General features: G+C 37.3%; 1 protein-coding gene across 11 annotated transcripts in view; it reads left to right on the forward strand.

Annotated features, from left to right (window-relative positions):
• DISP1 (dispatched RND transporter family member 1) overlaps nt 1–14236 on the forward strand; it is an 84952-nt gene that overhangs the window by 65207 nt on the left and 5509 nt on the right. For all 11 annotated transcript variants that reach the window (XM_048937891.1, XM_048937896.1, XM_048937893.1 and 8 more), the window contains 5 exons: nt 3504–3533; nt 6560–6683; nt 7874–8001; nt 8398–8495; nt 11686–11783. In XM_048937891.1, coding sequence (XP_048793848.1) covers nt 3504–3533; nt 6560–6683; nt 7874–8001; nt 8398–8495; nt 11686–11783 — 478 coding nt within the window. The remainder of the gene's footprint in view (nt 1–3503; nt 3534–6559; nt 6684–7873; nt 8002–8397; nt 8496–11685; nt 11784–14236) is intronic.

Raw genomic sequence — 14236 nt, forward strand, 5'->3', positions numbered from 1 at the left:
AATTTTTGTGCATAGTTTACAGGGATAACTTTTCCTATTGCCTTATATAATAGAGTCATCACAACAGCTGCAAGGGATTGGTTACACTGCTGGAATTCACTCTGGTGTACACAGGTTTCTTTAATGCATGCTTTTTGAAACAAAACAGTATGATAGCAGGTGTGACCTTTAACCCTCCCTAACTTTGAAGAACTTAATCATCATCATTTGTTTGGCACTGAATATATTTTGCAGGTGGAGGAAACAGAGGGAAATGTAGTTTGGTTTTGATGGGAAAGAGGGAAGGTATGAAACGATTGTACTGGTGCTTGTATTCTTTTTGTGTACATAAATTAGCCAAAGTTAGTTCTGCAAGCTTAGTCTTAAGCAAATCTTAAATTCTGCTGAGAAAATCTGACTTGCCATATAATTGTTGTAATGACGTAATTGAAATTGAGGGTATATTTTGATGAGGAGAGATTTAAGTCATGCACTTTTACTAAGATTTTCTGTGCAGAAAGGGCAAGGATTGCTGCAGAAAAAGACAGTACACAATAAGATGCATTGAGAGGGTGCGTGCATCACCCCCAGAGCAATACTGATTCCACATTAGTTCTTCCCAACAAAATTTTGTCTCGCTAGCTTTCTTAGGAGTTTGTATGATTCTGTGGCAGTTTTGTACCTCACTGCCTGAGCAAACCTTGGGATTGGGGGATGTGTGGGCACGACTCTCCAGATGAAGCAGCCAACCCTTTATGGGATCAGAGAGATCACTGGTCATGGTGTTTTGTTGTGTGGAGAGCGGTACTGCAGCCGGGCAGAGGAAAGCATTCTCTCTGGGGGGAGTTAAACCTCAAATAAAGCACCTGCTTGGTTTTTCTACCATGGAGGTTAGCATTATTGGAAAAGTGGGCACTAAAATTGGCAAAGTGAGCATATAGAAGGCAATTTAATCTGTCAATATAAACTGGAATTGTCAAACCTGAACACACATCAGTATAGACCTGAATTACATCCACCTGTACTCTTCTGTTTGTCCTTGTACTGCTGTTTGTTGTGTTACGTAGTTGTACGGTGGTGTAGCTTGTAGTGAGGTCCATTACGGCTCAGCTAAGAAAGGGACTGACTTTCACAAGTAACTTGGCACATATGGAAATGCAGATTTTTAAAAAATAAAACCTAGAAATAAACCTTTGAATCACTCTATTGACAGTAAATATGTGTGGATATGTTTCTCTTTAATCTAGAATCTCAACAATATGTGCTGCAATTACAAAAGCATGTTATCTGACTCAAGATTTGTCCTATTCCATACAGGCATGGAAGTGTGGACTCAGCCTATGCTCTTGGTACTGAATTGGTCTATAAAAGGCCTCCCTGTTGCAGTGTTTATCTCCATATAGAAAACTCCCTCCAGATTCGAGTTCAGTGGTTTCCGACCCCAGTGCCCAGTTTCTTATCGTCTGTGCTAGCCAGTGTGAAGGTGGTTTTGTGGCTGAGGCTGTAGGTGGGATGACAAGAAGCCTCTTGAGCCTGCCACACAGCTTCTTTGCAGCCTCAGGCAGCTTACTGCTGCAAAAATCAATTCAGAAATCAGTTTATTTGGGTATCTGTAGTAGCTGACAAGTACGTTATTCTTCCCTTGGCACCAGAAGTACCAGAAAAGTTTTGGTATTAGTTGGAAAATGAGTGTGTTCAGTATTTCTTTAACTAAGACTACAAACTGGAAGTTGATGACATTTCATAAACGTAGCCTTCATTTCTGCGGCTAAATTTCACAGAAAACTCTTGTCTGTACCTTTCCGCAGTGTTCGAGTTACTGCAGCTGTGGACTGGGGAATCTCCTCTCCTGCTCCCCTTCTCCAGCCTCCTGAGGGCTGATAGCAGTGATTTGTGCTGCTCTGTTCTTGTTCCCATTAGCTGCTACAATGCTTTGGTGCGTTGGAGCATTTCCACACTGCAGTGGAAAAATCTCTTTTCATACAATTCTTATGTGATATGAATATCACAGTTAAATTGAAACAGATCTTTATTTCTTGAGGAAATATGTAGAGAGAGACTTTGTGTTTCTTGATGAAATGTTCCATCACCATTACGTTTGTGCCATATTGCCTGAGACATACAATGAATGAGCGTGAAGAGTGAAAGAGGGCTTTTTTCATCCATCCTTTCCACGGAAGAAGAGAATAATAAGAATGCTAGTGTTTATTTTGCTCGGTCAATTCTATTTTCATCATTCCTTTTGCTGTCTTGTTATTTGACAACACTTAGAACATGCATCTGAATTAGACTGCCTGTTGCTGTGTTAGGAGCTGTTTTACTTAGATCATACTTTTTGTTTGCTGTAATAGGCTTTGACTTCGAGGCTCACTTTTATATAAATTAGAAGTAGACGTAGTCTGAGCAGTACTGTCATTTTGTACAGGCGTGGTTGCAGCTGGTTTGAGGTAACTATGCCAGAATGGCTGCTCCCTTGGGCTACAGTTTCAACCCTGCATGGTGAATCTTGCTTTTGAATGACAGCACATCTCATTCTCAAGCACTGAATTTGGCTACAGACTTTCAAGACAACCCACAAAGGGTCCAAAGTTTGAGCTGTTAATCCAGTGGTCTGAAAGTATACAAATACTCCTTAAGAAACCTCAGTGCAGATGTAGTGAGTGACCTATTTTAGGTAAGCAGCTGTTTCTTAATTCATTGTTTTCTCTACTTCTTTAAGAAGTAGTTTTAAATACACCCTTTGTGGTGAAACAAGTTCATAACTTAACCAAAGCCTAAGTGTGGTTAGATATTGTACATACTGATTGTATGTCACTTTCATAGATTGGAAATTCTTGGAAAGGCTTACAGATTATTCATAGGAATTAGAATTATTTCAAGTGAAATGTATGTGGGATTTGTTGATCAATAGATAACAAAATGAAGTGCTTGCTGGATAGTTGCAAGTATGAATAATTTGCGTTTGGATTTGCTGTTTCCTCATCAAATTACTTTTATTGGATTTTTAATGCCTAACAGAAAATTGCACAGGTTACTTTACATACCTACTTATGACAAAAGAAAAGCTGTGTCCAAAACCATTTTTTATAATGGAATTACAGAGGACAGTTAAGAGGTTTCATGAATTGCAGTTTTAGAACATGGTGTTTTGGTTGTCCTTCACCATAACATGCAAACATTGTCATGATTTTTAGTGGTATTGAATTTTAATCTTGTTTATTAACTCCTTTGTTGAAAACTGGAACAGACACTTAAACAGTAATCACAGAAATCAGCTGCATGAAATTTTACTTTCAAAAACCCAGCTGTCTTTGTCGCTATAATTATTCCCTGAATTATATGTTTGCAAAGGCTCAATTGGGTGTGATTGTGTGACTTTTTTTAAAAAACATCAGATTCTAAAATGCTTGACTTTTTATGATTTAGTTGCTTATCCTTGTATGAGAAGAATTAAAAGAAAAATTGGCACGTGCGTGTATATTTCATGTATTTTTAATTACTCTTTTTTTTCCTCTCTTTTCCAGGCCAGCCAGACCATTCAAGTTACCAAAAAGGTAAGGTATAATTATAATAATACTGTCACATGAGATATTACAGGATCGTAAAGGCATAAGGTGATGGCAAAGCTGTTATTCACCACACAATGTAAGAGTAGGGGACATTCAAGAAAAAATGGTAGGCGATCAAATGAAAAAAGATTTTTTAAAAAACCATCTCTTTACACAGTGGGTTATGAATTTTGGACACTTTTAGAAGAATTCATCTTCAGTGGATTCCTAAATAACCACCGAAAGGATTAGTCAGGGTCATGCTCCTTAACATCCCTACTCAGGCATCTGTGAATTCCATTGCTTGTAATGACTTCTTTACGGTGCTGAATCTGTACATGGTGCATTTCTGTTTCTCTGTGTGAGATGGGGCAGTGGTTAAACTGAGCATGTCAACATACAAGTGCTGAACTGAAATGTTTGATGCTATCCAGATTTTATGCCTTATCTTAAAATGGAAGGGAAAGCAGGATGCTGTCTTTTATTTCTTTTTAAGAAACTGCCTTCTTGAGACCAGTTTTTAGTGGCGCCAAATTGGTGAAATTGGTATAGATTGGATTCTGTATTGTATCTCCTCAACATTTTTAATTGTTTAAATCATAAAGGGGAGGGGAAAAAAAAAAAGGACAACAATGTTGAAAGCAGCGGATGAAATGATATAAATAAGAGATTCCAGTTAGTGCCTTAAACACTGAAAATTCATCACATAGTGCTTCAATAATTGGGGCAAAAAAAAAAGATGGAGTGGAAACTTAGCCATGTGCCCAACTTATTGCACACTTGTAGTTTTAATGAGACATGAAAAAGTATGGGGTGTTGTCCTGATACTAAAGTACATGCTTAGCACTAGAGATGTACTTCATGAACGTGAGTGGTGCCTTAACTGAGGAATGCCTTTAGAACAGACTTTTCTCTTGGACTCAGAAATTATCAGATGTAGAATCTAAGTTAGGACAGTGGCTTACTTTTCACAGAGAAAATGTAATTAGACTCATTTTCTGGCTTTTTAAAGGGCAAAAAAAAAAAAAAAACCCACAAAAAAACTGCCATCTGTTCAGCCACTTCAAGTAAGCGGACAGAGCTGCCTGTAGGGCAATTGGCTGGATTCAGAGCCCTCAGTAGTACCAAGTGACACTGAGACAAATAAAATGGTGCATGGTTCTAGTTCAGGCAACTTTGCTAATCTGATTGTACCTGCTGTGACAAACAGACCAATTGTGCAAATGTGAACAAACACTTGCTGTCTTCTGAGCATGGCTTGTCAAGTTTCTGAACAATTCATCTTAGATGCAGCTCATGACTGAAGGACTTCAGCAACTGCAGAGCTGCTCTGCTGAGAGTGGAAGCAAAGGGACAAGATGCCAAAGGGCTAAACCTGGCAGTACTAGTGATGAATAGGAGAACAAATAATTTAGGTAGGATTTTATGACTTCAGAGCAAATGTTTGGAATAGCTAGTCAACGTAGCATTTGGTGTTTATGAAAACATTAAATCCTATAAATAGGAAAATTCTATTAGGTCATTTACTTCCCTTTACTTTTACTTTGTACAGTTGCTCATTTGGCAAGCTGCCCCTTTGTGATTCACTTTAATAAAAACTAATGCTTTAGACTGCTTTTCAAGCTTTTGCTAATTAACCTCTTGGGTGAGAGTAGAATTATTCCACATCTCCCTAATGGGTCTTTGGGATACACCCCATACTTTGGACTTCCTGTCTCCTTAATGCTATGTTTGGACCCTTTGACCATGCCTGCCTACTTCCACATGCTAGGAAGTCAACTTGCTCACAGCTGTTGGTATTAAAGTTAGAAAAAGGAGAAGCTGTTCCTGGAGTGAGGAAGGAGCTGGGCATTACATCTTATCTTAGGAATGGGGTGGAAAGTTTCTATACAGCGAATAATCAAATTGTGATTAGGTAATGGCTTGGTCTGAAACTGAAAAGGAAACGTAATCTGTTAAAATAGTAGAAGTAAATGCGGAGAGAGCACTGCTATAAACTTACTTTCATGTTACATTGCAGACAAGTTGAGGAGGAAGTGGTGTATAAATCTTCATGATCAATATTTAGTGTGTACAGAGACAATTAGCGCAGAATGATTCATAGCCTACAATTATTTTTAAATACCTTTTAAACTCTGTGGGACTTTTCTGTGCTCTTTGATCCCCAGATTAGAGAATGATACCCTTGGAACATAAGCTGAATGAGTTAACTCTTTGCTTTGAGAAAAGAAAAAAAAAATTAAGATTTTTAGATTTCATGCTCTTTTGTCAATAGAAATCAAAATATATTCCAAAATATGTAAAACTTTTTGTATTCTAGAAGTTGAGCACATGCTGGGAGGTGAAATCTAAGGATGTACATTATTCTAGGAGACTAAAAAATGAATGCTGATTAGCTTATGTATCATGTTGCAACTCCCTTTCACCTTTGAATTTACAACAGATTTTATGGATATTTAGAATATAGGCTTTGAGTATTTCTTTTAAGTGACTGTTTTGAATTTAATGGAAATGGTTTTTTTGGGTTCTACTTCAAAATCTGTTTTTCCTCTGATATTTTTCTTTAAAAAGCTGAAACTTTCAAATAAGAAATGGTAATGTTTTCTATCCTGAAATTTTTAATGAAACATCCATTTTCTGGATAATATCCGTGCCAGAATTTAAGTATAAGATCAAGAAAGAAATATTCATCTTGAAAGTTTGTTTCCAGGCTTAAACAGTTTTCGTTTCACACATGCTTGCTTTGCATTTTTAATGTAAAAATGTTATATGAACGATTGCTGTGATAGTTTTAATTGCAAACATGTACTGAACAACAAGTCTGTCTTTCAGTAGCCCATAATTTATCACCTCTGTAGCAGCATGAAGGAAATCTAAATTAAAGCCGTTGTTTTTCCTGTGGCTGAAATGGAAAGCTTTTTTATATGAGTAGGAAGTTTCAGTCAGGAGGGAGATATGAAAGCAAGTGGGTTTTTTTTGTGCATGACTTTAATTTCTGTAACATCTTTTTTTCCGTACTCCTCTCCCTGCAGCTATGCTGCTCTGATAGCTGACTGGCCTGTGGTGGTCCTGGGCATGTGTACTGTGTTAATAGTGGTGTGCGCACTGGTTGGAATATTAGTTCCAGATCTCCCAGATTTCTCTGATCCATTGCTGGTAAGTAAATGTTAGTCACTGGTGCTGTCAAATAAGATTTTTGGTTCACTGTTTTTTCCATATTAGCAGTAAAAAACGTATACAAGTACAGCAGCTGATGCATTCCACTGACTCTTAGTTTGCCAGAAGAGATTCCCTGTGCTTTGAATCTGTTTGGGGGTTGACTTCCAGAGAGATTCTAGTCAGCACTAAGGTTACAGAAGCAATTTTTGTCTAATGGACGTATGAAAGAAATGAGATGTTGAAGACCTGTTAATTCCCCTAGAAAATATAATTGAAAATAATTTGTTTCGGTATTGATAATACAAAGATGCTGTTGCTGTCAGAGTGCATTGTCTGTGAGTTTCAATTACTTCTTCATTTTGCTAATCAAATCTCATGTGACTTACAGCAGAGCTGCTATACATTGGATAATGTAAATTCATCCCAGTTTTAGAGGTACAGCACAATGCAACACAAGCCATACGTTCTAAATCAAGTTCCAAAGAATGAGGGCCAGGATCTAATAAAGGAAAGGGTATTCTAAGCGCCTTCTGGGGATGAAATGATATCCATATTGAAAGACTGAAAGTAGTCTTTTTCAGGTTCTGTTAAATATTGTGCTTGTTTTCATTTTTCCTGGGCTACCTTACCCATACTAGCCTTATGGAAAAATTGTCTTTAATTATTATCCTCAAATATGGGTAAGTTATTGTTATATATATTTTTTTGGTATATATCTATACAGGTCCATATGTAATGGCTCTTTACTGAAAACAGTTGAGTTATTCAATTCATATTTCAACATCACTTTTGAAATTAAAGACATGCCTTATTCTTGGAGAAATAGAGAAGATGGATTTGAATATTTTAAAATCATATTTAATCAGTAAAGACTAATAATTAAGATACAGAAGAGGACTTTATGAGCACCCTTGCTCTGAAAAGTAAACTGAACATTTGGGTAGGCTGAATTATCACCATTTCTCAGGGAGATAAGTAATATGTGCAAGAATTCATAATTCCCTCTCAGTTTATGTAATGGGTCACTGTTTTGTCAGGCTGGCCCATTATAAAGCCTTTTCCTTTTAGAGCAGATGCCTGCAGTAATGATGATTTGTAACAGAAACTTTCCATCATTTTGATTGTGTTTGCACTTCCTTATTTGAGCTAAAAAATGAAAAGTATTAATGGGATTTTATAATTCTTAGGGTTTTGAACCAAGAGGGACGGCAATAGGACAGAGACTGGTTACATGGAACAATATGGTGAAAAACACAGGGTACAAAGCAACACTAGCGAATTATCCTTTTAAATATGCAGATGAGCAAGCTAAAAGGTAAGAATCTGTATTAAAGATTTATTGTTTTGTTTTGCTTTTGTGTATATGTAATTCTTGCTATAGTGCTCTCGGAAGTTACTGTATATAATGCCAGTGTATCAATACATATTGGATCTGAACACCTATGTTTCTCAAGGGTTTAGACACTTCCCATCATAAACTCTTTAAAACATTTTGTCAATTTTAGTTCCTCTCTGAAACAGGTATTTTTAGTACTGGATTCAATGAAATATTATCCTCTGAAGTGTCTAATAGGAAAACATACAGTGAATGTTTCTGTTCTTGAATACAAAAGTCACATTGTAACATAAGAGTTGTTAAGATGTGTTATTTATTTAGATACTACTTTTTAACAATTTCTAAGGTGAGTTAAAGCCATTTATTCTGTTTTAGTCATCAAGATGACAGATGGTCAGATGATCACTATGAAAGAGAGAAGAGACAAGCAGAATGGAACTTTCACAAGGATACGTTTTTTTGTGATATTCCAAGTAAGTGGAGAAATTGTTTAAGGCAAATAAGCTCCTCCCAGTTGAATGATTTTTGAGCTCTTCTGTCTCTTTTATACCCAATCAGGAAAATATTTTTTACTTGCTTACAAACACTTTGTTATGTGCACAGAAGCCTTTGAAATTGTTCTAAACTGCTATATTCTGTTGGTTCTTCCTAGGAAGCAGTTAGTTTCTTAAAGTAGTTCCACTTCCCATAAAGATATCCTGTTGTTGATAATGCTGACCATTGTAAGAGCAATGTTTTATATATGCCTATAGATATCATATCATAGAACAGCTTGGTTTGGAAGGCACCTCAAGGATGATCAAGTTCTATCCCATCTGCTACAGACAGGGCTGCCAACCATTAGATCAAGTACTAGATCAGATTACTCACAACCCCTTCCAACCCAGCCTTAAAGACCTCCAGGGATGGGACATCCACAACCTCTCTGGGCAGCCTGTTTCAGCACCTCACCACTCTCTCAGTAAAAAACTTCCCTCTGGCATCCAATCTAAATCTCCCTTCCTTAAGTTTAAAATCATTACCCCTTGTCCTATTACTATCTTCCCTTGAAAAAAGTTGATTTCTCTCATGCTTATTAACTCCCTTTAAAATTGAAAGGCCAAAATGAAGTCCCCCTGCAGCCTTTTTTTTCCAGGCTGAACAAGCCCAGTTCCTTCAGCCTGTCTTCATAGCAGAGGTGTTCCAGCCCTTTGATTGTATCTGTGGCCCTCCTCTGGACCCTCTCCTAAAGCTCCACATCGTTCCTGTGTTGGGGGTGCCAGACTGGATGCAGTACTCCAGCTTGGGCCTCCTGAGAGCAGAGTAGAGGGGAGCAGTCCCCATCCTGTTCGCCATCCCTCTTCTGAGGGAGCCCAGGATACCATTGGTCTTCTAAGCTGCAAGTGCACACTGCTGGCTCATGTTATGTTTTCATCAACCAGGACCCCTGAGTCCTTCTCAGCAAGGCTACTCTCAAGGAGTTATTCTCTCAGTCTGTATATGTAGCTGTATATTAGCTTGACCCAAATGCAAAACCTTGCACTTTGTTTTGTTGAGCCTCATTATGTTCATAAGGACCCACATTTCCTTGGTGAAGGACCACTTCACCAAGGTCCCTCTGCATGACATCCCTTCTTTCTGCTGCATCAGCTGCACCACTTAGTTCGGTGTCATAGCAAACTTGCTGAGAGTGCACTCGATCTTCTCATCTATGTTCTTGATAATGATGTTGAAGAGCACTGGTCACAAGACAAACCTCTGGGGGACACTGCTTGTTACCAACCTCCACTTAGACATAAAGCCATTGACTACAGCCCTCTAGCAGAGACCTTCCAACCAATTCTTTATCCACCAAATAGTCCACCCTTCAAATTCATCTCCCTCTAATTTAGAGATAAGGATGAGGTGGGGGACCACATCAAAGACCTTGCAGAAGTCCGGTTGGAAAACACAGTACTTAAATCACACTAGTGAAGATACGTTTTGTCTGTGCCATCAATTCTAAAAGAAAACTAAGAATAGTTTTCCTCTGTATGTTTATATGAGGCTCTTTTCTACAAGACTACAGGTCATATCCTGCCCAGAATTTAGAGTGTTTTTTAAAATAGAACAAAACAGAAACCAAAACCAAATCAACCAAAAAAGTCCCCCAGAAGTAATGGAGGCTTATGAAGGTGTCTAAGTTAAACTATTGGACAAAAGAAATCTTTATTAAACTGTTTGTAAGTCATACTACAACACTTTGGTAAGTCCTGTTCTGGTAGAAAGCATGCATTAACAGATGGATGTAGAACTTGTCTTTATTCAGAGAGTGCCTTGGGACGTGGTCTCTTTTGTGGCTGTTTTTATATCTGAAGATGATAACAGAACATGAATAATTGTGAAGCATAATTGTGAAGTTATTTATTTTATTGATCTTAGAGAACACTGATCAGTAAAAACAGGTGAATAACAGATTTATGATTTTTTTTCAGTTACATTGAAGTTTTGCATCTAAATGAGGGGCTGTGAACAGTGTTGTCATTTCTGCTCCGATGAGCAGAACCAAATTAAATTGAGCAGTTATTAGATAAGGAAGTGGAAATTTGTTAGAAGCACTACCAAGCAATAGCTGTAACTAGAAGCAGAATTAACTACTTTGACCCTGCCTGCTGTTCCTGTGCAGTCTCATTCTTTCCATTACTGTTTCTGCATCATCTCAGTTATGGCCGTTGTGAGGGAATTGTGCTTCTGTGGGAGTTTGCCAGTTAGCTATGTAAACAAAACAATTGATTTCCTCTTGGCCCGTACTGATCATTTGTATCTTTCTTAGTCTTCTCCAGGATCAGTAGCTTTCCATTTCCTTGATCCTGAAAGTCAGAGATCATAAAGCAGTATCTTTCCCCAAGTCTTTTTAATTGCATTTCTGTGAAAGGCAACAACTCTGCATTTTCACACCACTAGGGAAAAAAGTCAGCCTTTTGGGTTTGGGGTATTGTAATTAATGTGATAAAGTTTCTTAACCCAGGGTACCCTATTGTGTTACTACATGTCATAATGCCATATATTTGTGCATGTATGTATGGTTCTTTTGTTAGCTATGCATAAAGATTTTGCTGCCACTTAAGTAAACGTTTTCTTTCCTAAATGCTGTCTTCTAATAAGTGTAATTTAATTGTAATTTAAGCTGTATGTGTCTAAATAGTAGAATTATTTTAAATGGCCTTAAGGGTATCACAAAAACTTCTACTGCAGTCATTTGCTTCTAAAGCAAAAACAGTCTTGTAGAAACATCTTTATAATTAATATTTATATTCCAAAATGCCTTACTAAATTAGCCTTTGATTACTATTATCTATGCACTACCATTTTGCAGTGCCAAAAATTTGATAGTTTGCTGATTAGATCTTCTGATTTTTTTTCTGTTTGTCATAGCTCAGAAGATAGACTACTTGAATAGAAGTCTGTAGAGCTTCTAGGTGGCGTGTAATATTTAAGAAGCTGTATTTACTATAAGCACTTTAAGTAAAACGAAGCTTTCATGTGCACTGAGTGTTACAGATAAATAGATGATTTTGAAAATGAGGTGGATTCCCATGGACCGAAAAGGATCTCACTGGCATTGTTTGAGTGCTGGGATTCTGTCTCGGTTTTTGATATCAGACACACACAAATGGTCCATAAACCCTTCTCGTGTAATTTCAGGTGATCGCTATTCGCGAGTGGTGTTTACATCAACAGAAGGAGAGAATTTGTGGAATTTGAATGCAATTAAGTCAATGTGCAATGTAGATAACCTAAGGGTAAGTCAAGGTGCTGTTTAATTTGTCTTACATGCAGATAAGAAGCATTTATTTGAGAGTTTATTTTACTGCCTGTTGTCCAACAGTATGTACAAACACTCCACGTTCTTTGCACCCTTGTAGAGTGGTCAGTCTGCTTATGGAAGCTAAAGAGCAACTGTCTATACTGCAAAATTGTACAGGGAAATTTGTTTTTGCTACTAATGCCATCCAGAATGAGGTGGAGGAGGGTTGCTTTTAGAAATTTCTGTGCAGAAAGGGCTATCTTAATAATTGCTGTTTCCTCTCTGAATATTATTCCCTGTGTTTTGTCCTTGTTTTCCATAGAGTATTTTCTTGCTTTTCCTCACTCAGGTATCCTCATAGTATAAGCAGTTTTCTCAGTCAGATTTACGGGGTCAAAAGAGAACATGTTGGCTGCTGAACATGAAAGAATGCAGATATAGTAGCTAGATAAACAGTTAATTACATCTGGATAATGATATTGTAAGAGTAACATTAAATTCTCTGTAAATTTGAGAAAGTGAAAGATATTTTGGCTACTATGGCTTCTGTTATGTGTATTAGAAGATAATCTAGCACACTGATTGAAAACTATGTCCAGTTTCAGCTGATAGGAAGTTAACTGACACTGGCTGAAATGAAGTGAGTGTTCAGATGGCACACCTCTAAACTATAAGCTTGTCAGTGTCTGAAAGTAAATACCTTTTTATCTCATAACTGTAAAACTTACATGTACTGTTAACTTTGTATGGAAATTAAGCAATAAGTTTTTCTTCTATTAATAGTGATTAACTGATTTTCTGATGAGATACTGATTTCTTTCTTGTCCAGAACAACAACAACCATTTAATATACCACATTTCTTTCACGAGGAATACTTTAATTCTTAATTTGTTTATCACTGCCTCTCAGACAACTCTCTTTATTTTGCCAGATTCCCAAAGTACTTTCACTAACAGATGGCATTTTCTTGCTTAGAGTGTTGAGCTGTAGTGAAACACTGTGTAATGAATCTCTCTAGAAGCCTGCTGGCATGCATTTTATTCTGATTGGCCTCTGTTGGTATAAGTGGGTTTTGTCCTCACATGCTCATGAAATATTCCTTATGTCCTCATCAGGGATTATTGCACTGACATGATGGCTCATGTTATTTACCTTTATCTCTTTCAGTCGGAATGAGCCAGGAGAAAAAAGTCCAGTATGTAAACTAGTTCAGCTCCATTTCAAATTATTTGAGGCAGGGAGTCATCCAATGACTGGTTGAGTCAGGAAATGTGGTTAAGAATAAATTTTTGCAACAGTGAAAATTAGGGAAGATGTTAAGCTTTTTTTTTTTTTTTTAATGTTTCATACTTAAAGTAACTTTTTTTAAAAACAATTCTAACAATTTCAGAGCATTTGTAACAACACCTTTTAGAGCTCGTGAAGTGCTGAGATCAGCCCCAGTTTTGAATGCTAAGTTCTGCTAATTACCAGACTCTAGAGAGAATGCAAACTTGCACTGTAGCTGTCAGAAGAAACTGATGACTTGTGTGACCTCCCAGTCTCACAGACTCTTCTCTGTCCGTCATTGATTGGATGCTATTTCCTGGAAATATAAGGCTTACAGTTTATGCAATTTTCTAATGATAAGCAGGATTTCAGCACACCTATTATTTCATTAAATATGAGCTAACAGTATATCCCCTGTGTTAATCATGTTCCCATCTGCATGTAAGTACTTTAACTGTATATTTTTCTGACACTCACGGGCTCCATCTTACAGCTGTTCTGCATGTGTGCTAGTCCTACAATCTTCATGGAAGTATTATATACAAAATAGCTGTAGGAGGTGTTCTGATTTTTAACTACTTGGATGAGACAAGCCCTTTCTTTCACCTTGCAGGATGTTTTTCCTGTAAACCATAAACATTTATTTTATAGATTTCAAAGTCTGTAAACAATCTCCTCAGACTGCTTCCCAAAAAACTTCTAGTTGTGATTTTTGTTGCTGTGTATACCCATTTAGGCAGGTCTGCCTGTGGATAGAGCATGTGCACTGCTCGGTTTCTTCTGTTGTTCCAAAGTAAATGGAAATCTTGCCAGCAGCAGACTGAGTTTGGCAACAGCAAAATGGCCTTTGTGATACCTTTGGATCACTAACAAAGCCCAGTGCTACAACATATTAACATTTTACACAGTATTTTAATAAGCTATCCCAAGCTAAATTTTGAATTTTAATTTCTAATTTCCAGCTGCTAGCTCATATTACTTTATCTTTGGCAACAGTTACTTTACAAGTAAATGTTTATGTCCTGCAGCAAGTGTTGAAGAACAGCGTATAAACTTCGTTGTCCCATTTTGATGTGAATATGCAGAGAAGACAATGCAGTCCTTTCCTCTTAGTTTGCCTGCTTGACCCTAGGGTTTGTCTATTATGTCCTCATAAGATAAACTTGGAGGCATGCCAC

Source organism: Lagopus muta, chromosome 2 (genome assembly GCF_023343835.1).
Source record: "Lagopus muta isolate bLagMut1 chromosome 2, bLagMut1 primary, whole genome shotgun sequence".
In the NCBI taxonomy this organism is placed as follows: domain Eukaryota; kingdom Metazoa; phylum Chordata; class Aves; order Galliformes; family Phasianidae; genus Lagopus; species Lagopus muta.